This window comes from Alosa pseudoharengus, unplaced genomic scaffold (assembly GCF_046254945.1).
Source record: "Alosa pseudoharengus isolate Yale_2024_CS ecotype anadromous, Long Island Sound unplaced genomic scaffold, YU_APseudo_1.1 YU_APseudo_1.1_scf_9, whole genome shotgun sequence".
NCBI lineage: Eukaryota > Metazoa > Chordata > Actinopteri > Clupeiformes > Clupeidae > Alosa > Alosa pseudoharengus.
The window spans coordinates 27,723,553-27,751,463 of NW_027468881.1; the positions used below are offsets into that span (position 1 = coordinate 27,723,553).

The 27,911-nt window shown below is 40.7% G+C and overlaps 1 protein-coding gene across 1 annotated transcript in view; it reads left to right on the top strand.

Annotated features, from left to right (window-relative positions):
* The first annotated feature begins 1,756 nt into the window (after nucleotides 1–1,756).
* The window catches only part of ccdc22 (CCC complex scaffolding subunit CCDC22), a 29,353-nt gene continuing 3,198 nt past the window's right edge, over nucleotides 1,757–27,911 (top strand). The window contains exons 1-15 of the mRNA XM_076275906.1: nucleotides 1,757–2,207; nucleotides 2,758–2,935; nucleotides 3,676–3,808; nucleotides 3,926–4,032; nucleotides 4,311–4,395; nucleotides 4,976–5,145; nucleotides 9,420–9,632; nucleotides 13,865–14,056; nucleotides 14,246–14,365; nucleotides 18,740–18,856; nucleotides 19,177–19,278; nucleotides 19,403–19,510; nucleotides 19,609–19,704; nucleotides 19,891–19,950; nucleotides 20,090–20,164. Of these exons, the coding sequence (XP_076132021.1) occupies nucleotides 2,158–2,207; nucleotides 2,758–2,935; nucleotides 3,676–3,808; nucleotides 3,926–4,032; nucleotides 4,311–4,395; nucleotides 4,976–5,145; nucleotides 9,420–9,632; nucleotides 13,865–14,056; nucleotides 14,246–14,365; nucleotides 18,740–18,856; nucleotides 19,177–19,278; nucleotides 19,403–19,510; nucleotides 19,609–19,704; nucleotides 19,891–19,950; nucleotides 20,090–20,164 (1,806 nt within the window). The 5' untranslated portion in view covers nucleotides 1,757–2,157. The remainder of the gene's footprint in view (nucleotides 2,208–2,757; nucleotides 2,936–3,675; nucleotides 3,809–3,925; nucleotides 4,033–4,310; nucleotides 4,396–4,975; nucleotides 5,146–9,419; nucleotides 9,633–13,864; nucleotides 14,057–14,245; nucleotides 14,366–18,739; nucleotides 18,857–19,176; nucleotides 19,279–19,402; nucleotides 19,511–19,608; nucleotides 19,705–19,890; nucleotides 19,951–20,089; nucleotides 20,165–27,911) is intronic.

Consider the following 27,911-nt stretch of genomic DNA (forward strand, 5'->3'; position numbering starts at 1 on the left):
AATATTTTGCCAGCTCCATTCAAATTTAGCCTATGGCTAGTCACAAACTCTAACTGCAAAGGAATGAAATGCCCGCACTCTGCTAAAACTCCCATATATTTAATGTGTTGCAACGTTTCGACCCGACTGGGTCGACCCAGTCGGGTCGAAACGTTGCAACGCATTATATGGGAGTTTTAGCAGAGTGCGGGCATTTCATTCCTTTGCAGTTCTAGTTACATTTGCCCTGCACCTCACCGGTGGGGATGTGCACACCTCCACTACTACTAGTCACAAACTCTAACCTTGTTTGTGCCACATTTATAGCCCAATATTTACAATGATAAGCATATTATTAAGTTGGTATAAACAACCTTCATTCCTTTGGAAATAGAAGCATAGAAGCTAGGTATTTTCAATTAAAAGTGAATTAACCTGGTAGCCACCAGCTATCTGAGTGGAATGTATTTTGGCATATCATGTGCTTCAAGTAAATGCTTAGTTTAAGTGAAACGAATTATTGAAGACTTCAAGACTCACCAATTCCATTACACAAAGGCTAAGACCACTCTTCATATTCCATCACAGTGCATGCAGTCTATGTCAAAGTGCCCTCTGACATTTTATAAATGGTCAGGGAACAGATAACTCCGAAATCTCCTATAGCGTTGTTTTTGTTGTCCTCATGATTTCTTTTTAAAAGTTTATCATATTAAAAAGGAGAAATCAATTATCAACAATGACAAGCCAGCTGAAACTGCCTCATCTTGTGCGCGCTCACGTTCCCAATTAAAACGAGTAGCATAACGTTCAAGTTAGATCTGCTGCATGAGACTGAGAGGACCCAAAAAGTATCATCCTTATGTAAGATGCTGTTGGTGCATTTTGACATTGTAAACGTTCTCTAAGAAGAGTGAAAAAGCAGTTTGCAGTAAAGCTACTCTCTGGCTAAATTTTGGTAGCCTACTCCATCTATCCCTTGGTGCGAGTCACTGCGAGATGCGCGCGTAGTGGTAGCGGCGGCACTGGGCACTTTGTTCCAGGTGCGTTTACAGTAGCCTATTGGCCATTGACAACTGGTCGATGAGGCTGATTGAAATTCGGGACTGGAGCTGTGCCTGACGCGACAAATCAAAATCACCCAAAATACGGGATGTCCGGGACAACTCAGGACGGTTGGCAACCAGTCATGCACCTCTACATAGGCCTAGTTAATTTTTTACAGGAAAAAAGAAGGCTGAAATAAGTCGGCAGACAGTTAGACCAAGCTACTCTAAAAACTAGGGGTAATAGCCTCAATTGAACATCTCTGAATACATAAAAAAAACTCTACCATTCCACAATTTTTGCATGCTTACAGAATAATTGTTTTAGAGAAGTAGATCTATCACAATGAAATGACATTATAGCTTTGCTTTGCTGCTTAAGGAAATTCCCATGCTAAAGCTGGATTTGTCCCCAAAACAAACTTGAAGATGATGTTTGTAACAGGACAAACGTGTTAAATAGGCACAGTTTAGTTTACTTAAGCCAAATACAAGCTTCATTCGAACAAAGTTTAAACAACAGTGCCCTTATGTATTTCCCAATACTAATACTAAAGATTCTAGGCTCCATCCCATATCCACTCGATGTTGTGCACGTGTCTGAGCGTCAGTCTTGGTCATGAGACCCATGGGCGAAATGCACTTTAGCTTGTAGTTTTCTTACTGGTGTTGATTCCTCGTTCTCCTGCGATTGTAAGCGATTCAAACCAAATATCCCACAAGTCAGTGCGAATGCATATGACTTCCTGTCTACTTTGAGATGCAGAATTTCTTCGATTGTCAAACATAGGAGCAGAACAGTTAACTGAAAACAGGCGATGTGGTGAAAAATACAGCACTGATAAAAGATATTCGAATGCTTCATTCTTACAAACATGGGACGAACGTGTATTTTGAATCGCTAGCATACTTGAGCTAATTCCCTCGCTACCCTGGCTTTTGGAAACCTCTGGTCGCTAGAAGCTAGCCACCCTGCACTAGCTAGCTAGCTTGCTCGTAAGCTAATTTGATGTGCAGTTAACGCTTTAAAAGTGATTTTGTATAATAACCATATGAATTCCATTTCGGCTGTGGTGGTGGAGCTTATCGTTTCAGAAGAGAGTTATCACGAAGCTGCTAATTTGTTGCAGCGATGGAGGAAGTTGACAGAATTTTGATTCATTCGCTCAGACAGGTTGGCACGTAAGTAACTTGACGTGAAATGAGATTGTTCAAACGGGTGATATTATTTCTCATGGGCAAATAAACCCATTCAGTGGAACTGTTTTATGACAGAACAACCTTTCTATCTTCAGTTGCACTTCACTTTTTTACAGGTTCCTTGTTTTTCAGGTGTTCAACGTCTAACAGTTAGCTTATGGCCTAACCTAACTTAAGTAATGTTAAATGTTAATTCAACTGAAGTGCAACTTACCTTTTCAATTTGTTGTGTGAAAGATTGGATAATTTCAAGCAATAGGATACATTTCTATATTGCGGGACCTTTTGACCCTTGTGTGCATTTGATTAGCCAATTTGCTTGGTATAACGTCTGGTCTTTGTAAACATGCTTATTAGTGATCTCTGCCCTAATGCTTGGTATGCATGGTGTCAGCATCACCCATGGGAATAAAACACTACTTATGGCAACATAATGCCATAGAGACATCTTACAAATGTTGTGGCAGATGTTGTTCAGCTCTTTTACTTGAAATGTCACTATTGAATGTGATCTATAATCCTCTTTCTTTAGGGATGTAGGAGAAGATGTGGAGAGTGTGAAGCAGTTTACCAGCGAACTGATCGTCGAGGCTGTGGTGCGATGCCTCCGTGTCATCGACCCTGCGCTGGGCAGCGGCCTGTCCCACCTGCTGCCCCCAGGGATGTCTGCCCGCTTTCGCCTGGGCATGAGTCTAGCTCAGGCCTCTCAGGTAAGACACCTGAGCTGGAGTGGGTTGGTCTATGGGCTGTGATGAGGAGGCAGCATGATTTCTGTCCAGCAATGTTGTTTGATGACAGTGAATTGGTACTATCATTTGTATTTGATTGCCTAGCTTTTGTTAATTTGGTTTTGGCCAAAAACGTGTCTTTATAGTAATTTTACAAAATAAATTGGTTAAAGTGCTTGACAAGCCCAACTGTAGTAAAATATATAACCAACAAGATGTGCTTCTGGAATATGATGATCATTGCTTTTTTGCCCTAGAGATATGTTCTGCTTTGTTCAGATAGAGTAAGGCAATACTGTGAAGCATGAACTGTCTGCATGGGCTTGAAATATGTATGACGCACCAGTTATTACACTGATTCTGCACTTGTTAGTTAAGCTGTGGCTTTAAAAAAAAACTCATGTGAATGTGAAGCATGAGACCATACAAAACACAACATTTGCGCGGGGAATTTGGTTATAACAAAAACAGAGCTTGGTAGACTGTGAAAGAAATCATTATGAACAACATTTGTTGAAACAGTTCACAACTGCATTGTTTTAGCAGTTTGCTTTGCTGCTGGCATTAAAGCGGAGGACAACAACCATGGAAGGCAACAGTCACGCCTAGATTCTAAGCGGACAGGGCAGGAGTATGGTTTACACGACAGCCTGCTAACAGAATTGTTGCTGGTACGCTGTTAAGAAGTGTTTATTGATTATATTGGTTTGTGTGTCACCTAGGACCTGGGCTATAAGGGGGAGATTGGCTACCAGACGTTTCTCTACAGCAATGAACCAGAGATCAGGTCCTTGCTCATGTTTCTGGTTGAGAGGCTCCCTAGAGAAAGTGCAGAGGCCTCAGATCAGCCAGCAGGTATAATTGATATTGATTGATTGATTGATTGATACTTTTGTACTTTTGTACTTGTATTTGTTGTATTTGTTCTTAGTTGTGGGTGACATCTCTCCGTTTTGCCTTTGAACTATGTAGGTAAGTCTGTGCTCTTGCAGAAGGCCATCGCTGATCAGATCAAAGCGCAGCTGGCCATCCCCTGGCTCCCTCCGACCTGTCGATTGCCTCTCCAGTGCAAAACACAGGTGTGCTACTGGGAAAAACCATGCAATGCATATCACAGTATCTCTTCCCGCTCACCATGATCCTCTTTCTTTAACTATCTTAATTCTCTCACTTATTCAGGTATTTTTAGAGGTCTTATTGCCTCATGGTTTGTTGTTTGTTGAGGCTTAACATGTAATGCGTTGTAGTTGCATTGCTTTTTGCAATTGCTTTTTTTTGCAGTGATATTTCTCTGCATGAGATGCATGAGAACATGAGATTTGACTTGTGTATTTTGTTTTCTTTGCCGTGATTTCAGAGCCGTGGTCCATGTCACAGGTTTTACTCACAGCCTCTGAGTGTACCGTATTCGCTCAAAGTACCCCAGAACAAGCAGTCCAAAGGTGTGTTGCATTTCCATCCTGAGAGCCATTGGACTTAAGGCCTCCGCACATCGGCACCAGCATGAGTGTGGTTTTAGCCTTCGACGATTGGTTACGTTTGATTCCATTGTTTTCTGTTCAACCCTCACCAGTGTCGAACTTTGCTGCTGTTGATGTTTATTCAGTTCTATCTGTCAACGCCGCTTAACAAAGTCCATTGTGTATGGAATGGTTAATATAACGTTTGGGAGCTGATGTGCGTGGCAAGTGACTGCGCACTCATGCCGGTGGCTATATGCAAAGCGCTTTTGCTGTGTTGCTGTTGTGCAGAGTGCCTCAGGTGTCAAAAGTTATGCAATTAGAAGCACAAGTGTGAACTTGCCCTCAGAATGTGATTGCTTTGACATTCAGAATTACACAGCCCCACCCTTCGTGTGTGTTCTGATGTGTGTGTTCTGATGTGTGTGTTCTGATGTGTGTGTTCTGATGTGTGTGTTCTGATGTGTGTGTTCTGATGTGTGTTTTGATGTGTGTGTGTGTGTGTGTGTGTGTGTGTGTGTGTGTGTGTGTGTACGTGCACATCTGCATGAACCCATGACAGAGGTCAAGGAGTACTACAGGGACTTTTTGCCGGTGGTGACTGCCCAACCTTCTCAGCCAATCTCAGTGCCTGCCTCCCTGTTGGAGCACCATGCCGCCGAGCTCAGTGCCGCCCAGGAGTGGGAACTAGAGTGGAACAGCCAGGGCCTCCTGTCCCGACTGACCCCCGAGGTTAGTGCTCTTCCCTGGGGCTAGATTTGGGTCTGGCGACACAAATGTGGCTTTTCTTGCTGCCTATGAGTCAGATCTAGTTAAAGGAAAATTCCTGCAATTTCTCACATAGATCTCTGTTTCTCTTTTAAAAGCATGCCCCCAGAGTGGAGCACTGTAGCTGCCTGGCTGCTCTAGCTGTTGGCTGCAGCAACTCGAGCTAGGTAGCACCATTTTTTATTTGTACCGAGTGTATTCGATGACCCCGAGAAATGGAGATCTATGTGAAAAATCCTTCAACACTGTTTTCCTTCAACACTGTTTTCTTTCATAATCATCAGAATATAATCTCAGCAAACTGCCACGTTTTATGTGGGACGTTAGGCTACACTGTAATGATGAGTTTGTGGTGGTTGAAGATTTGCAGAAGTGCAGTTATTGATTATAACCTATTGCACTTTTAATCAAATTCAGATCAATTCTCCTGATGTTCCTCTTGCTGTCCATCCAATGTGTGTGCTTTAAAAGATATAAGAAAACTCTGGTGTTTGTACACAGTCCAGGCTCAGTAAAAAGGGAACAAACAGTGGCTTGGAAAGAGCTGCAAACTGTTTCTGCCAATCATAAACGTTGCTGTAGGAGCATGAAAGGAATGGGTTTATGGGATTGTCAGTGAAGCGCAAGTATTAACAACCTTTAGTCAGGACTGCGCCTCTAAGCACTGAGCATTCCTAGCAGAATGACATGGATTATGTGAGATTTGTACAGATGTTGGTGATGGTGCTTTAATGTCCGGGTGCCATATTAGACAAACCTCCTAACTTGAAAATCCTATGTTAACTATTTGGTAACATTGGTAACTTGGTTTTGGTTTGGTTTGGTTCTGATTTAGGCCATTTCAGAAGAACCATTCCCAAGTCTGATTTTCTATCCTAACTTAAGAAGAGTGTATTACAGAAGCATCCTAACCCACAAATATCTAAAATAAACTTTACTAACTTTAGGATAACCATTAAGCTGTCCTGTCTTTCATCTCCACCACATAGGATTGTAGCCTAATTGTTATAGCCTCCTAGGCTATGTATTCGCTAACTTGGTGTTCAGACATAGTGATCTCTACACTCTTTTTTTCTAACTCATCTATCTTGAATTGAAGTGCATGTGGTTATTTTCCTTCCATTTTTGTATGATCCAGGGAAGAAAACTAACGTTAACCATATAAGATGGAAAAAAGCAACGACTTACTCTTTTGCACCGATGTGCTTTGGCTCTCTGTTGAAACAGGCTGACATTCACTGCATGGGTCAGTCTGACCTTAGAGGTAAACGATAAAGGAATTTCAGGTCAGCTAGAAAGTGTACTGTGTTTTTTGACCAATCTCGCATTACCTCAATCTTGTGTAGCGACTTAGTCATTTTCATTGGTTGGTTTCAGTTTAGTTTTACCGTCTTCTACTATTTAGCTGGCCATGTCTTCACATCACACATTAGCATAGACACATTTGGAGTAGGAAGTTGGTTTATTGCCTAAACCAAGTGTGGTGTTACATTTGGTGTGAAACATAGGCCATGTCAGGATGCAATGAGGTGATAAGTCATAGTCAAGTTTATTTGTATAGCACAATTTAAAACAACCTGTGGTTGACCAAAGTGCTCCAAAAAAAATAAATTCGGGGCAATTATCTCGTGGCTTGGTTTTCACTCTGACATACACAATCAACTGTGAGACCCTATATAAAGAGATTTGTGCTTCTCCTAATAATGTCCAGTGAATTAATTTAGGCACAGATGGACTCCCCATCAAGTTGTAGAAGCATCTCAAGGACCATTGATAGATAAAGGATGTACCAGAGCTCAATTGGAAGTGTCATAACTAAGGGTCTGAATACTTATGTAAAAGAAATATTTCAGTCTTTTATTTTTTATACATTTACAAAACACTCCAAACACCTGCTTTTTTGTGGAATGTTGGAGTATTGTGTGCAGATTGATGAGGGGAAAAAATAATTGAATCCATTTTAAGATGAGTCTGAAACATAACAAAATGTGGAAAACTTGAAAGGGTCTAAACTTTCCGGCTGCACTGTATCTGTAAAAAGACCTGCAGTAGTGTGTGAAATGTACCATGCTTCCTCAAACGCCTCATGTCATGCTGTCTGCTGACCTTTCCCAGAAGTTTCTGTGTCACACCCAGCAGAGAGCTGTGCTGCTGACACCTTGACCTGGGGCCTCATGTACAAAGCTTGCGTATGCACAAAAATGCTGCGTACGCCATTTCTCACGTTCACGTCCGGATGTACGATGACTGACTTGAACGTGAGAATGTGCGGTCCTCCACGCAAACTTCATGTCTGGCGTACGCACATTTCCAATGTGTATCGTCAGTTGGCGACACTTAGAGGCAATGCAGCGAGTCTAGGCCTTTATTTGCACAGTAGGCTATATTGTGAAACGTGGGTTATTAAAAATGATAACACTTCGAAAGTAAGCCTATGTTTCTATATTTGGACATGCAACATGCGCAAATTCTACTAAGTTATGCAACAACCTATCTATAATGACAACTGTAGACTTATTAGAGGTTAAGAATTAAAAGGAAATGTGAAACATAACCTACACAGCGCCAATATTTGGTTACGCGATTGTTGATGACTGGCTTATCAAACATTTTAGATTTTGAAGAGCTTTCCACAAAACCTGTGATAAATAGGGTCGGCTTCACGCATTTGCTTCATGCCTTAACATTTGCCGAGTGTTTTCCCTTCATATCTTTGATAGTTTTCATTTTAAAAGAAATACATATGGGACAGGATGCATGTGAATAGATAGGCTGACTAATAAGCGTGAATATAAGCTATTTCTCTTAGTATGATTGACTGCATGGCTACTTTGACTTTCCTCCAGTAAGCATTCGCATTGTCACACTTGTGTGCAAATATATTGACTCAGAAATCGTAATGTTATGGCGTGTTGGCCTGGATCAACTTAGTTTATTCCATTCGGGTGCACGATGCTGGTAGGCTACTTGGACACGATTGATTTAATGATTTTTTAATAAATGCAGTTATGTTGTAATGGTCCAAATGCATTCAAACCCAGTTATGCGAACACTGTCACCTACTTGCAGACTGGCCAATAATTCTGCCACGGTCTCAGCCTAGCCACTGCCATGCTCTGCCACTTCTGTTTTTTTGTTTTATTATTAATTACAGATGATAAAGACGTAAGCTTCTTGTCATTTTGTCAGATAAGCACTTCTACCTCGCATTCGCTGGAAATAAACTTTTTTATTCATTTGATGTTTTCAATTATTAAACTTTGCAACAGGTTTGAGTATGAATGGTTCCACAGATGAGTTTTCATTGTTATTAATATTGCGGGATGGGCCATTTTGTCTTCGCTAAGGTCTGCGCTCTCGAATGTCCTAGTTAGCATATTAGAATGAGTGTGATTGAGGGAGGAGAGAGGGTGGAGTGTAATGCTCGTGCATGTATGCTTCATTTCACGTTAATTGGGATGTACAAAGAAAAGCTGCATGGAATGCTGCGTACGCACAGTTTCATACATCAGGATTTTTCTGTGCGTACGCTACTTTTCAGGTTTGCGTGTACGTATGTTTTAGTATGAAATCCACGCAAGTCTTTGTACATGAGGCCCCTGGTCTCTGGGTTGGCCTTTTCTGACGGAGCAACAAGGAGCAAAAGAGTAGGCCAGCCTCAGTCTGAGGCATTAGTAAATTAAATCATATTTATTCATATGTGGCATATGACTCCAGCAGCAAGCAGCAGAGAGTATGGAGGAAGAGTTTTTTTTTGGCATGAAGTCATGCAGAGTGGTTGCCAAGTTAATGACTCGGTTACAGTATAATACGGCCACAGTGACAGCATTCAAAATTTGATTTAGAAATTCATCATTGCTATCGCATTGTTGACAAAATAGTCACAAGAGCTTTGTTTTTTGGAGCAAGCAGTTTTTCCGTAAAAGGTCAGATGAAGTATTATTCAGTTTCATCTGTAATTGTGTCTTTTGGTCAGTGTGTGGTTGTGAAGCATTCCCAACTCTGATCTCCCTCCAAGGATTGTGAATGCTTAAATGCAATCTGCAAAAAAATGGTTTCAGACACTTCTCAAATGGTCTTTAATCTCAGAGCAGGTCATTTTCCTCTGTTAGCAAAGCAGCTCAAAAGTAGGCTTTGAGGATTGCAGGTCAGGGCCAGTCCAATCTCCTTCTATTCAGTGTGTCATCAGTCTTTGATGTCTTTCTTGTCTTTGATGTGCTCACTCCTGTGGTCTGTAGGAATATCGCTCTCGGAAGAGAACCCGCCTGCAGCGGAGGATTGAGGAGCAGCTCCGAGTGACCGCTCAGCCACGGCCTGACTCCCAGGGTGCTCAGCGCTCGACCTCCGACCTCGCCGAGCTGCTGCAGTTGTTTGGCGGGGCGTCATCGGGAGGAGACGTCCTCACGAAGGGCACGCGATTCACCCACACAGAGAAATTCACCTTCACACAGGTACACAGGATACACAACACTTCAGGCTTTGGTCACTTTGAGCTGGCATCTCTCTGTCACTGAGGTCCAAGCATCGTTTTCATTTGAACATAACGGTGGGAAGAACCTGTAACTAGCAAAAGAATTGTGTCTTAGATTTTTTTAGATGTAACTGATGTAGAAAGTGAGACCAGTATGGTGCCTAAGAAACTTTTTGTTCATCCATTTGGGGCAGCCGTGGCCTACTGGTTAGCACTTCGGACCTGTAACCGGAGGGTTGCCGGTTCGAACCCCGACCAGTAGGCACGGCTGAAGTGCCCTTGAGCAAGGCACCTAACCCCTCGCTGCTCCCCGAGCGCCGCTGTTGATGCAGGCAGCTCACTGCGCCGGGATTAGTGTGTGCTTCACCTCACTGTGTGTACACTGAGTGTGTTTCACTAATTCACGGATTGGGATAAATGCAGAGACCAAATTTCCCTCACGGGATCAAAAGAGTATATATACTTATACTTATACATATTGGGGATCAATAAAGTATCTATCTTCTATCTTCTATCTATCTATCTATCTATTTATCTATCTGACCATCGTCAGACCCCCTCGCTATTGCTTTGCGCTGTTGTGATCTCCATTACTGTGCTCTGATCTATTATATCGGTGTTTCTCAAAGTGAGGTCTGCAAACTATCCCTAGTGGTCCGCGAGCAGATGTGGTAAAATATTATGCCTTAGATCAGTGTTTCTGAAACTGCTTATGCACGACTTCAAAGCAAAGATGACACACAGAAAAGTTGTTCGCAATATTGAGACAACTGTTATGTAAACCTTTTTAAACCCTTTCTGTACACTTACAAAGTTAAAATTACTTTGGTGTGTCTGTAGGGACCTTGAACTTGCCCCCAAGGCTATCTGTATGTTATTCCTAAATGCATATTCCACTCTTACTCAAAGCTACTCTGATTAATGTCAGTTTGGTCCCCAACGAAGGTTTACACTTGTTTATCATCATAGATCATAGGCTGTTCTTAGACCGGAGTTGTCCTTTAAGGCACTATTCACCCAAATTAAACCTCTGACACAACAAGGAAGGTGAAAAGACTTGATAAAAATGGTTCAGTGAGTTTAGGGTTTTGGGAGTTAGATGGCCTATGAGGTTTTTTTAGTGGTTAAGTGGGCTTTGGTCTGAAAGATTTTGAGGCACTATTTTAGATGATCCAGACATTTTGCTTATCACTTGGACCAACTGTGATGCATGTTTGCCAGTGAAACACTTCCAGACCATTGTGGACAGAGTGAATGTGGTTTTGGCAGTGCCGGGGTGGAAGAAAAATATCAGATGTTTTAGGACGGGCACTTTTGCCTTTGGTTTTTGAGCTTGTGCGCACTCTTTTTCTCTCTCTCAGGGAACAAGCTATATATACTTTATCACCTGGAGAGAAGAAAAACTCTTTTCTGATTGGCTGGTGGGGTGGCTATTAATTCGGAATAACGGGACACCTATGAAGTAGATTTGGTAAAAAAAGTTTAATTACCGTTCCATATCAATGCTTATGAATGGTAACTATAACATACATAGTAGGACGATGGTTGAGCCTGGAAGCAGGCTTTGTAACAATGGAAACAACTGTAAACAAGCTAACTGTCCATGCTATCACTGTTAAGGCCATAGAAAGTTGTACAACAAACTGAACAAGTCAGCTTCTTTTTAAACAGAACCACTCTTGTTTCCTTTGCATGCTATAAAGGTGTGACTGTTGCCTATAGTGGCAACCAGGTGATAAGCGGTATAACGGCCTTCGAGGTGTCCCATTTTATGGAACGTGCGTCTAGGAGTTCTTTGCCTCTGCTTCATCACGGGAAACCTCGGCGGCCGTTATCCCTTACATAACGTACAAAGTCAAGCAAGCAATCTTTGAGGTGATGCTGTAAAACTGGACATTGGAGCAGTGCATCTTTAGAATCCCAGATATTTATTTATGTAGAAACAACTTGGCAAGCTTTTTGTACAAAAAGCCATTTGAAAGCATGTACTTTTTTACAAGACATTATTCAGCTTTGGATGAGGTCTACACATTTGACATGGATATGTGCTCCAATTGGCTGCCTCAATTGAATGGCAAATGAAGGGAGGGGTTGTGAACAGCTCTGGGATCAAAAAGTTGAGAATATTCACTTGACAACAACAAGCTGGTGGCGTTGTTAATGGTTGTAGGCTAACATCACATAGTTGCACGAAAGTGGGAAGTACTCTTTAACATCGCAATCACCTGCACTTATGAGTATACTGTACCCTGGAAATTCAGAGTTCTCGCGAGAGCACAATGGAATTGTCTCTGCGAGACACTCTGGCAATGAGCAATGATGCATGTTACTTTTAACCCTTGCATCCCGGGGAACCAGTCAAATCGGCGTATCTGATATATGCGGGCCAGAGTTGAGCTAAACTGATAACGACAGCGCTGCGTTGTTGGAGGTCAGTAAACGTTGGTCGTAGTGTTATCCAATTGCGTCGAAGTCCGGAATCATTCAGAGTAAACATTGGTCTAGTGTTATCCAATTGCGTGCAATGAGATTTTCAAATGCATGCTTGGTGCCGCCCCTCGAGTTGGGCCATTACATTGTTTGTGGCCAGACCCTTTTCTAGATTCTTTCTAGATTACCAGGGTCTAGATTTTCCAGGCTAAGTATACTGTGAATAAACAATGAAATTACTTATTTGCGCATGGAACAGGTATATTTTTTTGTCTGTCACTCACTATGTCTAGTGACATCAAAATGTTCTCCTGGGAGCTTTCTACAAGCTTCCAGGTTAAAGTGAAATGTCCTGAATTTAATGCATATTCAGGAGTGGCGTTGCTACTCAGAAGTAAGACTTTTCCCACTTTCCAGTTGCTCATGAATGCACTTTTAATTTCTGTGAATAAACTTGTGTTCAGCTACCTTAGTCACATTTACCCTATTGTGAATAGTGAGTTAATCATTCCTCTAGCAAATCGAAATACAAAATATTTCATGGGAATTTCAAACATTTTCAGTAAGAATTTCTCATTTGAATGGTCAAAATGTGCATTAAAAAGTTGGATGGACCATGGCAGATGCCAGTAAAATCAATTTACATGGCTCAGATGAAAAACCACCATATCTTTCAACATAAAGATTTTTACTAGTTTGGCTCTGCCATCACTCACTCCAGCAATCGTTCCTGCCCTTTGCTAGACTGCTGGAATAATTCCTCTTATACAAACAGGCAACATCAATCTCTGAATACTTTTAGAAGTGTCCTTATAAATGTGATTACTGCACCTGGCTCTAAGAAGGTCCCCACTAGAGGCACTTGCACAATGCACAACACACTGACTGTAGTGTAACCCATCTTTGTTGTCAGATAGACCTAGAGACGCCCAAGAGCCTTTCCATAAATACACAGACAAAGAATGCATTATCAGTTTGGAAAATTGGTATGGATATGGATGCAGGAAGGAATGCTAGTCACATGTAAGGGCAGAAAGGAATTTTCAAACATTCAGCAAAAAGCCAACTCAAGTATAACAATGGATTTTCTCCAAGACATTGTCTTGTTTTTATTGTGAAGAATGGGGATAAGATAATACATGCCTGTCCTGTTCAGTTCAGTTCAATCCAGTCCTGTTAAAAATAGTTTCCACAGCATTTTAACATGTCACATGGTAATCATAATGGCCATAGTAAAGTGGAAGACGCACAGGAAGTCACACACAGTTATTATTGTCTTACTCATTTCCACGCTCTGTAGCTGGCTTACAACAGTTAATGTTGTTCTGCCTGATTTGGCCATGAGATGGAAGTGTAATGGGGAAGCTACACCAGGCGCTTGCGTAACTGAAGACGTTCTCTTTTAGAATTAATTTTGGAAAAGTTCCATTTTGGATTTTTTTTGTACTTACATCAGAGATTGTTAAGGTATCAAATCTCTGCAAAAGACCTATTATCTTTTCACAGAATCATACACATACAGACTATCAAGATTGAAAAATGGATGTTGGCCCATTTCATGTCCTTGACCTCTTGTTATGCTGTTTACAGATTTCACACGAGTCTCTATGATGACCACCAGCACTGATAAAAACCTATATCTTCACTGCAACTCAGTTTCAATAGTTCATTTCAAGATGCTAACAGTAATGTTTAACTAAGTTTGAGTGATGCATGTGAACATGCTAACAGAAATGTTGTCATGGCAATCGTTACCCCACCTCCCTGCTCCTCTTTTTCCAGGAGCCTGAGAAGAGTGCCCAGCAGATGGCAGCAGCGACCAGCTCCCTGCCCAGCTCGCGCCAGTCGGAGGAGGACCTGCGGGCGCAGCAACAGGAGGAGATTGCCGCCCTCCAGCAGCAACTGCACCAGCTCTCCGTCCAGATGGAGGAAGTGGGCGGAGACATGAGGCAGCTAGCCACGTCCATTAACCAGGTGTCAGGAGTTTGCGTCCCAAAGAAATGCTGTAGCGTTGTCATTGTCAATCATCTGGGCCCAGCTCTCCAAAATGCTGCTCTTTGGAGGAGCCTGCAAGCAGATTTAACTTAATTTAAATAGATTTTTTTTTTGTGAAGGATTAAGTGTTCATGTTCAGCAACGTTGTTATTCTTCTGTGTGTCTCAGGTGACCGAAGAGCTGAAAGAACTAGAGAAGAGCAAGTCTAGGAAGGAGGATTTGGTAAAAGTGAAGAAACAGACGATTGATCTCCTGCCCGATGGTCAGAACAATCTTGTCAAATTGCAGGTTGGTGCTCTCCCACTACAATACTATGTAAAGGAATAGAGTACCGAAGCCATGACGTAGCATTGTCAATGCAGCAATTTCATTGGATCTAAACAAATTAGGGCTGGGATAAGCGATTATTTTTTAAACGATTAATCTAGCGATCTAATCTAACGATTCATTTTTTTCAGTTCGATTCGATTATCTCCCCATTAATTGACTACTAGCAATTTATACATGTTGATTTACATATCTAAATGAAGAAACATGAATTCCTTAACATTGCAATATATGTTTATTGCTCTTAAATTCCAAAATAAAAGACTATACAAGTGCAAATGTAGTGTAATGCATTCTTGGTCAGAGGTAGCATTCAAGAAAGTTCAGTAGTGTAGGGCTAATTGAGTGCCTGTCACTTTAAGACGCTCGTGAGGGAACCCTTGCAATTGTAACACTAACACAGTTAAAAGCCTGCTGATGTGTGGATGCAATTCATAACGTAGTTAGTTCAAATAACGGTTCGTAGTCTACTTCTCCTTGGGACAAGCACTTTTGAGTCTTGGAAAACACTTTTCCATTTACAATGGGATTTTGCAAACATTCAGTGTCAGAGTCAATAAAATGAGCCCTGCATGAGTAATGAAATTGACAAGCAGCTGTAAGTAGGCATGCTAAACTCGACATCCAAACAGTATTCTGACGTTAGCTTTGAGATACTGCTTGATTGCATAACTTAACTTAGTTTAGTCTCTCAATGTACTATGATAAGACCTTAGCAGAGTTAACTTTAATGCAGCAGTTTTGAACAAATTTTCGCAGCATTGTCACGATGCTAAGCGGATTTAATAGGAATTTAGCCCACCGTCTTCTATGCAATAGTTCTATGTGGCAACAACAATCGTGAATATTTTGTTAAATGCACACAGAGGAGGGGCAGCGGGCTCGTTACGAGAGAGCGGGCGGGGCAAGGAAAGGCTGCGTGTGCAAAGAGTATAGAAGCCCAAAGTGCAGCTCAATGAAAGAATTTTATCTCATCTTTAATTTAAATAGTACAGTGTTTCCCATACATTGACTAATCTGTGGCGGGGTGCCACGAAATAAAAATCGGCCGCCACAGATTAATATTCTATGTTTAATTTAATTTAATTTAATTTTAATTAAATATAAGGTCAAATCCTTGCATCCTTTTTACGCACGCAGCCTTTCCTTGCCCCGCCCCGCTCTCTCTCGTAGCCCGCTGCCACTCCTCTGCATGTGCATTTAACAAAATATTCACGATTGTTGAAGGATTGTTGTTGCCACATAGAAGCATTGCATAGAAGACGTTTGGCTAAATTGCTATTAAATCCGCTTAGCATCTGACCATGCTGCGCAAATTTGTTCAAAACTGCTGCATTGAAGTGAACTCTGCTAAGGTCTTATCACAACATAGTAGGCTACATTGAAGAGAAACTAAGTTAAGTTATAAAATCAAGCAGTATCTCAAAGCTAACGTTAGAATACTGTTTGGATGTCGAATTTAGCATGCTTAGCCTACTCACAGCTGCTTGTCAATTTCGTTGAAGGGCTCATTTTATTGACTCTGACACTGAATGTTTGCAAAATCCCGATGTAAATGGAAAAGTGTTTTCCAAAATTCAAAAGTGCTTGTCCCAAGGAGAAGTACGAACCTTTATTTTAACTATGTAGAAAACGTTATGAATTGCATCCACACATCAGCAGCCTTTCAACTGTGTTACAATTGCAAGGGTTCCCTCAAACGCCTCAACCCCCCCCCCCCCCCCACCCCTTGTCCAAGTCAGCTACCGCCACAAATTGAATCCAATTCTGTGGGAAACACTGTAGTAGCCTACAACATAGACGTGTGACGGCCCGTTTTGATCTCGTGGCACTTAGCCACAGATTAGTCAATGCATGGGAAACACTGAAGGTGTCAAATGAAAAATATTTAGCGGCACGCGTTATGCTTGACGAATCGACGGGCACATTTTGCGTCAACTTATTTTTTGCGTCGACGTCATCGATTACATCGACGCGTTGTCCCAGCCCTAAAACAAATCAATCTAACCATAGAGGTGACCATAGTGGTGGTGGCTTTCTTAATCTCAGGGTTCCCATGAGTCAGGGAATTTCTGGATATCATGGAATTTTGCAAAGTGTATTCCAGACATTGAAAGTCAGGAAATTGTATTATTTTTGGGGCAAAGTCATGGAATATCAGGGAATTTCGTCGTCGCAGTTTAAAATTTACTTGCCAAAATATATTAATACAAATATTTCCACGCAGAATTGGTGTATATCTGGTTATTAGCTTTACTGCTTGCTTGAGTAGCCCAACTTTGTTTATTCAATGCCCATTTATTCATCTCATAAAAGATTCTTGAGCCCTACGCGGCTGCTCTGAAATCATTGGTCGGTATATTGTGCCATTCATTACATAGTAAGTCATGGAAATTCATTTTTTTTTGTCAGGGAAAAGTCATGGAATTGTACATTTGACTTAGAGCGGGAACCCTGTAATCTATTTAAATATTTTGTTTTAGCATGGGTTTCCTCCGTAAAAAAAGAGACTGGCATTTAACTTCAGCCTGCGGTTAAAATCCTTAAATTCACGGACATGTCTTGGCTTTATTTTTTAGGCAAAAAACGTCACTCTTAACAGTTGCCCGCCAGTCTTTCATAAGACGTAAAATATCCACTGGAATTTTGTTTCTTTTTATTACACCTGCCAGGGAATCCGTATTATGTGGCTAACCTGCTGCCAGGGTTGGGTAGTAACGGATTACATGTAATCTGGATTACGTAATCAGATTACAAAAATCAGCCCAGATTACAATAAAAAAAATTGTGTAATCAGATTACAGTTAAATTGTTGGGAATTACCTGATTACATTTTATCATGCAAACAATGCAACTTTTTTATGATAGCCTAGCTATCTTTTAATTTGACAAAACGTTCACTTTTTAGACTTTTTTAAGATAAAGTTAAGAACAAAATGATTCATACCCCTGGCAAATATTGATTTTCTCTTGACCAATATGTTTGTTCCTACTTAAAATGACACTTGCACATGCCAAAAGGTTGCAAAACAATGTGGTAAAAACATGGAATAACAAAAAAGTGTTTATCTTTTAACATTTTTATGAAAAATTGCGTGTTCAAAATTATTCATACCCTTTTTAAACAATCACTGGAAACATCTTTATTTACCACCACAGCTCTCAAAATGGTTCATAATACCCACCAAGCCTCTTCATGTCTCCACAATGATTGTAGACTGCACCTTTTTAGCAGCAATCTGTGTTTTGAGGCAGGAACGATTATTTGCCATCACTTTGGCCTTGTGCTCACTTTTTTGACGGATTGAGGTCCGCTCTAAAATGTTAATATTGTTCTCTGTTAATCATTTCTTGCCTTGTTTGGCTGTATGTTTTGGATCATTGTGTGGTTTAATGTTCAAATGCTGCCTTTTGGGGAAGCCATGGCCTACTGGTTAGGGCTTCGGCCTTTGGGCTTGCCGGTTCGACTTCACTAATTCACGGATTGGGATAAATGCAGACCAAATGTCCCTCACGGGTTCAAAAGATATACTTACTTATTAACTTACATACTATTGGGGCAGGTCTCTCGGCACACTGCCTGATCTTTTCCTCCTAATCTTAATGTAGCCTCTTGTTTTAGTGTTACCGTTTACTTTGAGAAAGTCACCAGGTCCCCCTGGTTGAAAAACATCCCAAAATAATAATTTTCTCACCCCCACAATTGAAATGGACATGGTGTCATTTGGGTTTAATGGTTCCCTTTTTTATGCCAATCTCGGGCCATGTCCCTGGGTCAAAAAAATCCAGCTAAAGCTAAATTCTTTGTCCAGGTGTGCCCTTATAAAGGTTAAGATGAGTTGTGCATGTTTGGAGAAGAGTGGAGAAAAATAGAATGAGAATTCTTTCATCAGTTCTGTGGCGGTGTCTTTTACTTAATGGGCATATTTATTGAAGTAATCTAAAAGTAATCCTAAAGTAATCAGATTACGTTACATGTTTTTGGTAATCCAACTGATTATGTTACTGATTACAAAAATTGCCATGTAATTTGTAGTCAGTAATGGATTACATTTCAAAGTAATCTGACCCGACCCTGCCTGCTGCCTAGCTGGTAAAACATGTTTAAGTGGCTATAGCTTACATTTTAAAACAATTTATTAACTTGAAATGATGCCACATGTCTACATTCAATACTATTGAAGCCACTTCAAAAGTTTGTTTGGATCCAGTGACACTGCCGTCGTGGAAACGGAACGTCACAGTTCGGTACTCTATTGAATCCATTTGAATTGGAATAAACAAACTCTACCTGGACTGTTGTATCCTGGCTGTATGTGTGTGTGTGTGTGGCAGAGCCTTGTAGATGCTAGTGTTAAGAGGCTGGAGAGTCTGAAGGCCCAATGGGAGAAACACAAAGCCCCTCTCCTGGAGGAACAGCGCAGGCTGAATGAGCTCTGCAGCGATCAAGAGGTACCCCTTACATTTTACACCACCTATATTTAGTTTGCTTATACTTAGCAAACTTAGCATTTCTTACTTACCTTTTCCAGTGTTAGAAATTGTTGGAGTCTTGCCAGTTTTTTTATGTTTCCTGACTTTGTAAATTAAGTTTTCATAGAGCATCTATTGGAGTGTTTTGTTTAACACTGTGTGGTAGCTTTGAGGGTAAAAAGCAGCATCCCTAATCTTTTTAGCTTTTATTGGCAGGAGATGGTAGCTGCATATGCACAGATGTGATCAACTTTGCATCAAGTGATGCAGCTCATGTCAAATTTTCATCTCTCTCCCAGGTGGAATCTTCTAGAATGTTGGCTGAAATCAAGGAGCTTCATGATAAAATCCGTCAGTCTGCCGAAGAGGCAAAGAAGAAGGAGGCACTTTACAAACAGTTGGTGAGAAAATCTTTCTAAATGGTATAAAATTGAATCACAAACCAGTTACAAGGTAGACTCTGCCCATATAAATCATGATCGAATGTTTCTTCTACTTTCTAAGTGTTTTTTTTTTTCTCTGCAGCTAACAGAATATGAAAAATTGCCCAAAGATGCCTCGAGGTCAGCATACACTATGAGAATTCTGGAGATTGTCGGCAACATTAAGAAACAAAAAGAGGAAATCACTAAGGTACTACACCACATTAACTCTTCATTTTGATGGTTATGAAATTGATGTGTTTCTGTTGAAGTACATGATTTATTTATTGATTCCTTTTGTCATTTTAGATTTTGTCCGACACTAAGGAGTTGCAGAAAGAGATTAACAGTCTGACTGGGAAGCTGGACCGCACATTTGCCGTGACAGATGAGTTGGTTTTCAAGGTACATATCAAAACAGTGATGTAACATTTGAGAAGCTCCTTCCTCTGCTTCCATACTAGTCTTGTGAGTGGTTTACACTCTACAGTACATCACTATACGTTTACAATAATAGTCAACAATGCACTCAGCTTTTTTGGAGTTTAAGTGTCCTATATGGTGTCTTACATGCTTCTGTGTGTTTTCTAGGATGCTAAGAAAGATGAGTCGGTCCGCAAGTCTTACAAATATTTGGCAGCCCTACATGAGGTAAGAGCCTATCCATCTCAAACCTTTTTGAAAACTAATACAGTTTTTATTTACGATTGTGTTATCAGAGAGGTGCACCTTGAGAACTGTTGAAGCTCTTGCTTGTCTGACTTACACTGTCCTTTTTTTTAAATATCAGAACTGTACACAACTCATTCAAACAATTGAGGACACAGGCACCATCATGAGAGAGATCAGAGATCTGGAGGAGCAGGTAGGCTTTGAGTTTTGCACCACACTACTTAACCAAGTACCTACTAGTCAGACCGTACTAACCCTTTGCCTTTATCATCCAGTATAAACTGGGCAAGCTGCTTATATTCAGTGTCAGTCTCCCTTCCCTCTGTAGCCATGGGTTTGCATCTTTGGATGTGGGCATTGGTGTCTGTAAATGTTCTTGAGATAATATTTCTTTTCAGTGGAGGTTCACAAAAAAAAATAATATATTGAATTTAACAGAGGACAATTGAATAGCATTTTGCTTGCAGTGGATTTGGACAGCCAGCAGAGGACAGCATTGGTCTGGTATGAGTGGCTCTCATTTCAAATAAGACGAGATGGTTATGCCAATTGTTAGAGCTGGTCCGAGTGACCTTAATGTCAGGGCATATGAATCATACCAGTGCATATGAATCATACCTGGGCTATGTGGTACATGAATGTATCCTTTTTGCATTTATGACCGATTCAATTTGAATGACAAAGAAGACCTATGTAGGGAATGGTTAGAGCAGGGTGCTTGCATAGATCTACAAAGTGTGGAAAAATATGGAATTATTGAAAATACTCTTTGTGTCTTCTATGCATACACAAAAAAGCTGACCGTACACAAAAAGCATCAAAGAGCAAAATCCCAACAACAATACACATTGTTTTACAAATCTTAAAAAAGTCTTTAAAGAAAAAACATAGTTTGGAATTTGACAAAATTTGGAATTTTTATTTGAAAAAGGAAATGTGCCCAGTAAAGGGTGAAGTAAATGAACCGCACAAAAGAACAGTGTTCTTTCAAACGTGGAAAATTGGGATGGTGATGATTTCTAAAGGAAAGCGGTTGATCTTTGTGCAGTGCACTGTGAAATTTCAGGGTGGGATTGAAAGCTGTGGAAGGCAGATATGACCCTGAGGTCAAAAATATCCAAGCATCCTCTTGTGAGGAACCACTGCAGGTTTATTCACGATACCGGGAGCAGGTCACTAGCAACATCATGTTCCAGTAACACTACTCAAAGTTCTCTAGGGCGAAGCCCCATCTTATACATGTTAATTACATTGGTAATACAAATCACATGAGTACAATGGTCTTCCAAAAATCCTCATACATGCAGAAATACAACAATACATATACACTTCTTGGACATAGCATGTGATCCATGCACCATACGCAAGTCATGGGGCTACTCCAAGTAAGTAGATAATTGGTCAATACAATACATATACATCCTTCAGAATTCTCTTGCCATAGTCTAGTTCCTGTCGGGATATTCCTAATATTACTGCCTAAGGCAGAATACCCTTAACTCGTGACAAAGGGGTCGCATGACCTTTATTAGAAAATCATGACATGGAAAGAGCAAATGACAGACAAAGCAAAGTTAATGCACAGTATTGAATGTATAGAAAGCATATAAAGAATATAAGAAAATTAAATGTTAATCACTTCTATGTAATAAATGTTAGTAATCCAAAATTTCTCCTTCATTTCCCCCCTTTGGGGCTTAAGGCCACAAAGAAATTTTAGTAATCAAAAAGAAATAAAAAAGAAAAATCCAATTTCCAATAACATCGTCCAAAAACATTTCCGGGTCATCATATCAGGGTAAAACTCATTTCACATTTCAATATCATTCTATCAAATATTTTGTCCAGTTCTATTTATCCAAACAGAATCCATTAATGTTAACATAATATTCAAGGACGAACCACCTAAAAAATTTTCTATCCCTGTCATACCTACTATGTTAAGGCAATCTTTACTAGTACACAGTCGAAATGCAGAGCATGCAGAATCATCAGAAGTCCTGTAGGGAAAAACACGCATTTGAAAAGACTTTTCTTGGCACACCCAGCAGGTCTCATTCGTCCCTGCTACAGTTGTTCTAGCTTGGAAAGCCAGTTGACAGGCTTTATTAGTACAACAGATCTCCTCCTCTGGAGAAGTGGGCATAATCAGTAAGAACACACAGAATAACAACACTAGCCCCACTCTACTCCCAGTTACAAAACAACAAAAGCTTTATTCTATCTTCAACAGCAGAGCTGGCTTGGGTTTGTAGGCCCTCCCCAGGTCACTGTCCAGCGATGATGAAATATCTAGCTAAACTGGAAATAAAACAGTGCTAATTTAATGTATACTGATATCTTGTTTCTACTTTTAATATCCACCACTGATTTGGATGATGGATGGTTGAATCCACTAATTTTAATGGACACTGGTGTACCACACTAATTGATTTCCCTACCCTCAAAAAGGAATGACTTCACATGTGTACTTAGTAAAATGTGTAACAATCAGAGCATACTTCCCTACATTTGTAGTCCAATACTTTCTAGTTGTAATGCAGGTTAAAACAGCAGGATCTTGCAACACTTCCCTTATCCCCGATGGAACATATATCCAAAGGCCTACTGGTGAAGTTTGCCAAAACCTCCACTGGTCAACCTCAAGCATAAAGTCACAATCTGTTAATGATAATGTTCCGGTTCTTTCACCACTCTGCAGTGTGACAAATGAATCCAAGAGTCTCTTTCCGCAATTCTCACTGCAGTAGGTGTAGACAACAGAACTTGATACGGTCCACGCCACCGTTCTTTATTCCAGCGTTTTCTTCGAAAGTCCTTAACAAGCACCTGGTTCCACTGGGTATGTATCCAGAAAACTTTGAGGCAAAGTCAACTGCACCTGTTAAGAAACAAAAGATAGAGCAACAATCAGTTCTCGCATGTAACCAGACAAGGTACCAACTACATTAGGTTAGGATTAGGTAAACCTGGAATTGGCATGGGACGGGCAGTCAAAATCTCAAATGGGCTTAAACCTTTTGATCTTGATGCACGGCCTCTGAGGTAGAGGAGAGCCAAAGGTAGAGCAGTCACCCAATCCATCCCAGTTGTAGTAGTTATTTTAGTCAATTTAGATTACAATATTCCATTAACATTCTGGTCATTTTGAAAACATATCCACAATTACAAGGCAATATTCATAACCTCTGCATTTTGTCAATTGAATAAAATCCATCATAATATGTTCAAACAGGTCTGATGGTGGTGGGTGATGCCCTCCTTGGGTTCTCACTGTGGGTGCGGTGTTATGTTTTAGACAGGTAATGCACCTATCACAGTAAGCAGCTGCCATGGTGGTGAATCCTAGTGCAAAATAAAGTTGTTCTATTGTTTTTACCATAGCTGTTGCACTCGCATGATCTAAACCATGAGTAACTTTAGCAACTATATGAAAACATTTTGGTAAAACAGGCTTGCCTGTTGGAGTATGTAGCCACCAATCATCATTATTCTTTTTACAATTTTTCCTTTTTCTTTTGTATCTGCCGATTTTTGTGCTTCTTTTAAAGCTTGACCTGATGTCACTATATCTGGTATATGCAAATTCAAATTAAAAAACAATTGTGTTTTGTTCGAAAGTCTTAAAAACTCTGGTGGTATCCTCCTCTCAACTCCCCCCTTCGCAGCACTTTTAGCAGCCGAGTCAGCCCTCTCATTACCAAGGCTGACCTCATCAGCGCCTCTAATATGCACTGCACACTTAACCACTGCTAAAGCAGAAGGAAGCTGAATTGCCTCCAGCAACAATACAATGAATTCTTTATGTTGTACAGGTTTACCAGTAGCCGTAAGAAAGCCTCTTTCTTTCCATATTGCTCCATGGTCATGAACAATTACCCAGCAATAACGACTATCAGTGTATATGCAAACAGATTTTCCAGCTGCCAACACACAAGCTTGAAAAAGTCCAATCAACTCAGCAGATTGGGCAGAAAAAGTTGGAGGGAGCGAGTAAGATTCAACCACTTCAAATTGATTCACCACAGCGTAGCCACTCCCTACCTCTCCAGATTCCAAGCGTAATGAGGAACCATCGACATAAAAATTAAGTCAGGGTTAGTAAGGGGTTCCTCAGATATATCAGGACGAGGTTTAGTACAAATTGTTATGACATCACAACAATCATGGCTTTCGCCATCTTCGGCGGTAGGTAATAATGTCGATGGGTTGAGGGTAGTACAACGTATGTCAATACGTCAATAACACATGTTGGTACGAGAGGAGGCGGGCAGTTGTCAGATGTGATGTCTTTGCTTGTAAAAGCAATGCATGCACGTCATGTGGAACATGAACAGTCAAAGGATGCATTAATACTAGATCCGCACAAGCCATTACTGCATTTGAAGCAGCTGCAACAGACTTCAAACAAGGCACCCAGCCTCTTGCTACCGGATCCAGTCTCTTTGACAAATAGGCTATTGGTCTATACTGTCCACCATGCAACTGACATAATACCCCAGACATGTAACCTCCTTTTTCACACACAAACAAATGAAAATCATAATTAGGCAATCCCAAAGCTGGAGCTGAAGCTAAAGCTTGTTTCAAAATCACAAAAGCAGTCTCACAGTCGTCAGTCCAAGTTACAATGTCAGTCAAACTCTTACAAGCATTTGCGCGTGCTCGGAGAGGTTGTGCCTTCTCCGAGAAGTCTAAAATCCAAGCACGACAATAACAAATCATTCCTAAGAAGCTTAACAATTGCTGCTTTGTCCTGGGTCTCGGACAACCAGTAATTGCAGTGATGCGTGACGCATCCAGGGCCCTGCAGCCAGGAGTAAGTATATGACCCAAGTACTTAACTTGCTCTTGGCAGAGTTGCAACTTTTCTTTAGAGACTTTAAGTCCCACCCTGGCCAGGTATTTCAGCAATGCCACTGTGTCAATCAGGCATGATTCTTTTGATGGACTTTCTAATAAAACATCATCAACATAAGAAATAACAGTACTTCCTGCCAGTGGAGTAAATTGTGTCAGACAGGCCACTAATGCCTCATTAAACACTGAAGGTGATTCTGTGTATCCCATAGGCAAACGACTCCAAGTATACCTTTGACCTTTAAAGGTGAAGGCAAACCAAAATTGAGAGGCAGGATGTACTCTTATCATAAAAAACGCATTTTTAATATCAATTACAGAATAAAACTTCGCAGTGGATGGCAGACTAGAGAGAATTGTGCAAGGATTTGGCACAATAGGATGCCTCGGGTGAATAGCGTCGTTAACAAGTCTTAAATCTTGCACAAATCTCCAAGTGCCATCAGACTTCTTAACGGGCAAAATTGGTGTGTTAACTGGGGAGGAACTGCAACGCACAATAGCTCCCCTATCCAATAATTATTTGAATACGGGCTCTATCCCCTGCTCAGCCTCTTTCGACAACGGATATTGGGCTTTCGACGGGTAATACAATGTTTTTTGCGCATATTTTTAATGGTTGAGCAGTAGATAGAGTCCCAAAGTCATAACTATCAGCTGCCCAGAGATTATCTGAAACAGCGGCTAACAGATCTGCTTTCTCTTTTAAAGAGAGAACCCTCCATTCATCGGGTTGGGTTAATGAGGGTATTAAACATGCAGAGAGCCCTTTCTGCACAGGAGTAACTTTCAAAGAACACCATTGTTGGAAAAAATATGCATCTTGTGATGGTGAATAAAACAAATTTGGGGTATCTCGGACCACTGTCCAATCTTTAGCAATCACACACGCTTTCACAAACGGCCCTAAATCAATCCAATTTTCTTGGGCTTTTATCAATGCAACATGTGGATAAGAATTTGGGTTTGCAAACAAATATTTCAGACCTGGAGACAGGTCTACTACTACTGCAGAGTAGATTTTAGAGGTCAATACGCCGGCTACATCAATAGTCTCAATACTATTTCCTATCTGGTACCACTCTTTCACATACAGCTGATCTGGAGAGCCTTGAAAACATGCGATTGTACACTGAAATTGCTCAGGGGTTTCTGTCTTTTCTAGAACCGAGATCGGAGATTTTAATGCTAAACTAATGTCTTTACACTCATATCCTATCCATGTGGGGTTAACTCTCTGACAATACAGATAAATGGGCCCTTCTAGACCTACTCCTTCAGGAGAAAGAAAAAGTGTAAGATTTAATTTACACATTAGATTTCGGCCTAGTAAATTTTCAGGGCAAACACTGCTCAGGAGAAAAGAATGTTCTACTGTCTGATGTTCATATTGAACCACTAAAGGGGTAGAAACTGGTTCTGCCACTGATTGGCCTGAAGCTCCTGTTACATATATAACTCTATTGCTTTTTAATGTTAAAAACTTACAACTATCTTTCCTTCCAAGTGTACTAACATCTGCTCCTGTATCAACTAAAAAAGATACATCATTATCATTCAGAGAAAGAGTTAGCTTAGGTTGTGCGGCAGCATTCAAAGTCAGTTGGGGATAAAGGGTGATACAGAAGTGTTGATGAGGGGTCCCGGAGTCCCCTGTTCAGAGTCCTCCCTGTCCTATTCAGAATTTCCATTCTGTGTCCAGACCGGACCCTGAAGGCGTCGTTGTGATGATTTATCCCCGTCTTGTCTCCAATCACCCTGCTTCGGACAATATCTCGCTATGTGTTCTACGTCTCCACAATTCCAGCAACCGTTTCTTTCAGTCCACCTAAATCCTGCTCTCCTTCCTCCACAAAGTTTGCCACTCTTCCCAAGAATTCTCTAGCAGTCTGTTGTAAGCTGAGAAATAGCCATTTTAGTCCAATCTTCAGTAGGTGAATACTTGCAGGGGCTTAGGAGCAGGAACAGCCACAGCCACAGCCAGTTGTGGTGCAGGGGGTGCTGGTGGAGATTTACGGACTAAGGGCTGGAGGTCAGGTTCACTCGTCTGCACATAGACTTCAGTTGAAATGTCCATAGCTCCGCACAAACCTTCTCTCTTTCTCTCTCTGGCCCTGCTCTTTCTGTTCCATAACTTTTTCTGTTATATAACTTACTTTCTCTTCTCCTCTCTTTCCGCTTCTATTTCCCACTTATCAAACAAATCATGCTTAAAAGGCCTAGCCTTCCTTTCAATCATAGCCCTACATTCAGTTAACCTTTCCAAACTCAACGTACCATCTAAAGGAAATTTTCCTTCAGTCCATCTACTCCACTTATTCAATAAACATTCATCTACACATTCAGGTCCATATTTCTTATACATATCTTTTAAACATCCAGGATTATGTATACCTTTGGGCAATTTAACAGTTTTACTATTACTAGTCCCCATAGCAGTGTCCCTTTAATATATTTTTATTAGCCAAATTACCTCACGCCTAAAACAGAGCAAACTATAAGAGTACTATAGCAATGTTCTCAACCAATCCAATCCCCGTATCAAGCGCTTTAAGCCAATCCTACCGATTGCTTCTCTTAGCAGATCCTTTATCGATTGCTCTTCGGCTGTGCTCACAAGCCTACCTTCCTACAAGTAGAGCAGATTGCTTCGGTGGCACCCCATCTTATACATGTTAATTACATTGGTAATACAAATCACATGAGTACAATGGTCTTTTCCAAAAATCCTCATACATGCAGAAATACAACAATACATATACACTTCTTGGACATAGCATGTGATCCATGCACCATACGCAAGTCATGGGGCTACTCCAAGTAAGTAGATAATTGGTCAATACAATACATATACATCCGTCAACATTCTCTTACCATAGTTTAGTTCCTGTCGGGATATTCCTAATATTACTGCCTAAGGCAGAATACCCTTAACTCGTGACAAAGGGGTCGCATGACCTTTATTAGAAAATCATGACATGGAAAGAGCAAATGACAGACAAAGCAAAGTTGATGCACAGTATTGAATGTATAGAAAGCATACAAAGAATATAAGAAAATTAAATGTTAATCACTTCTAT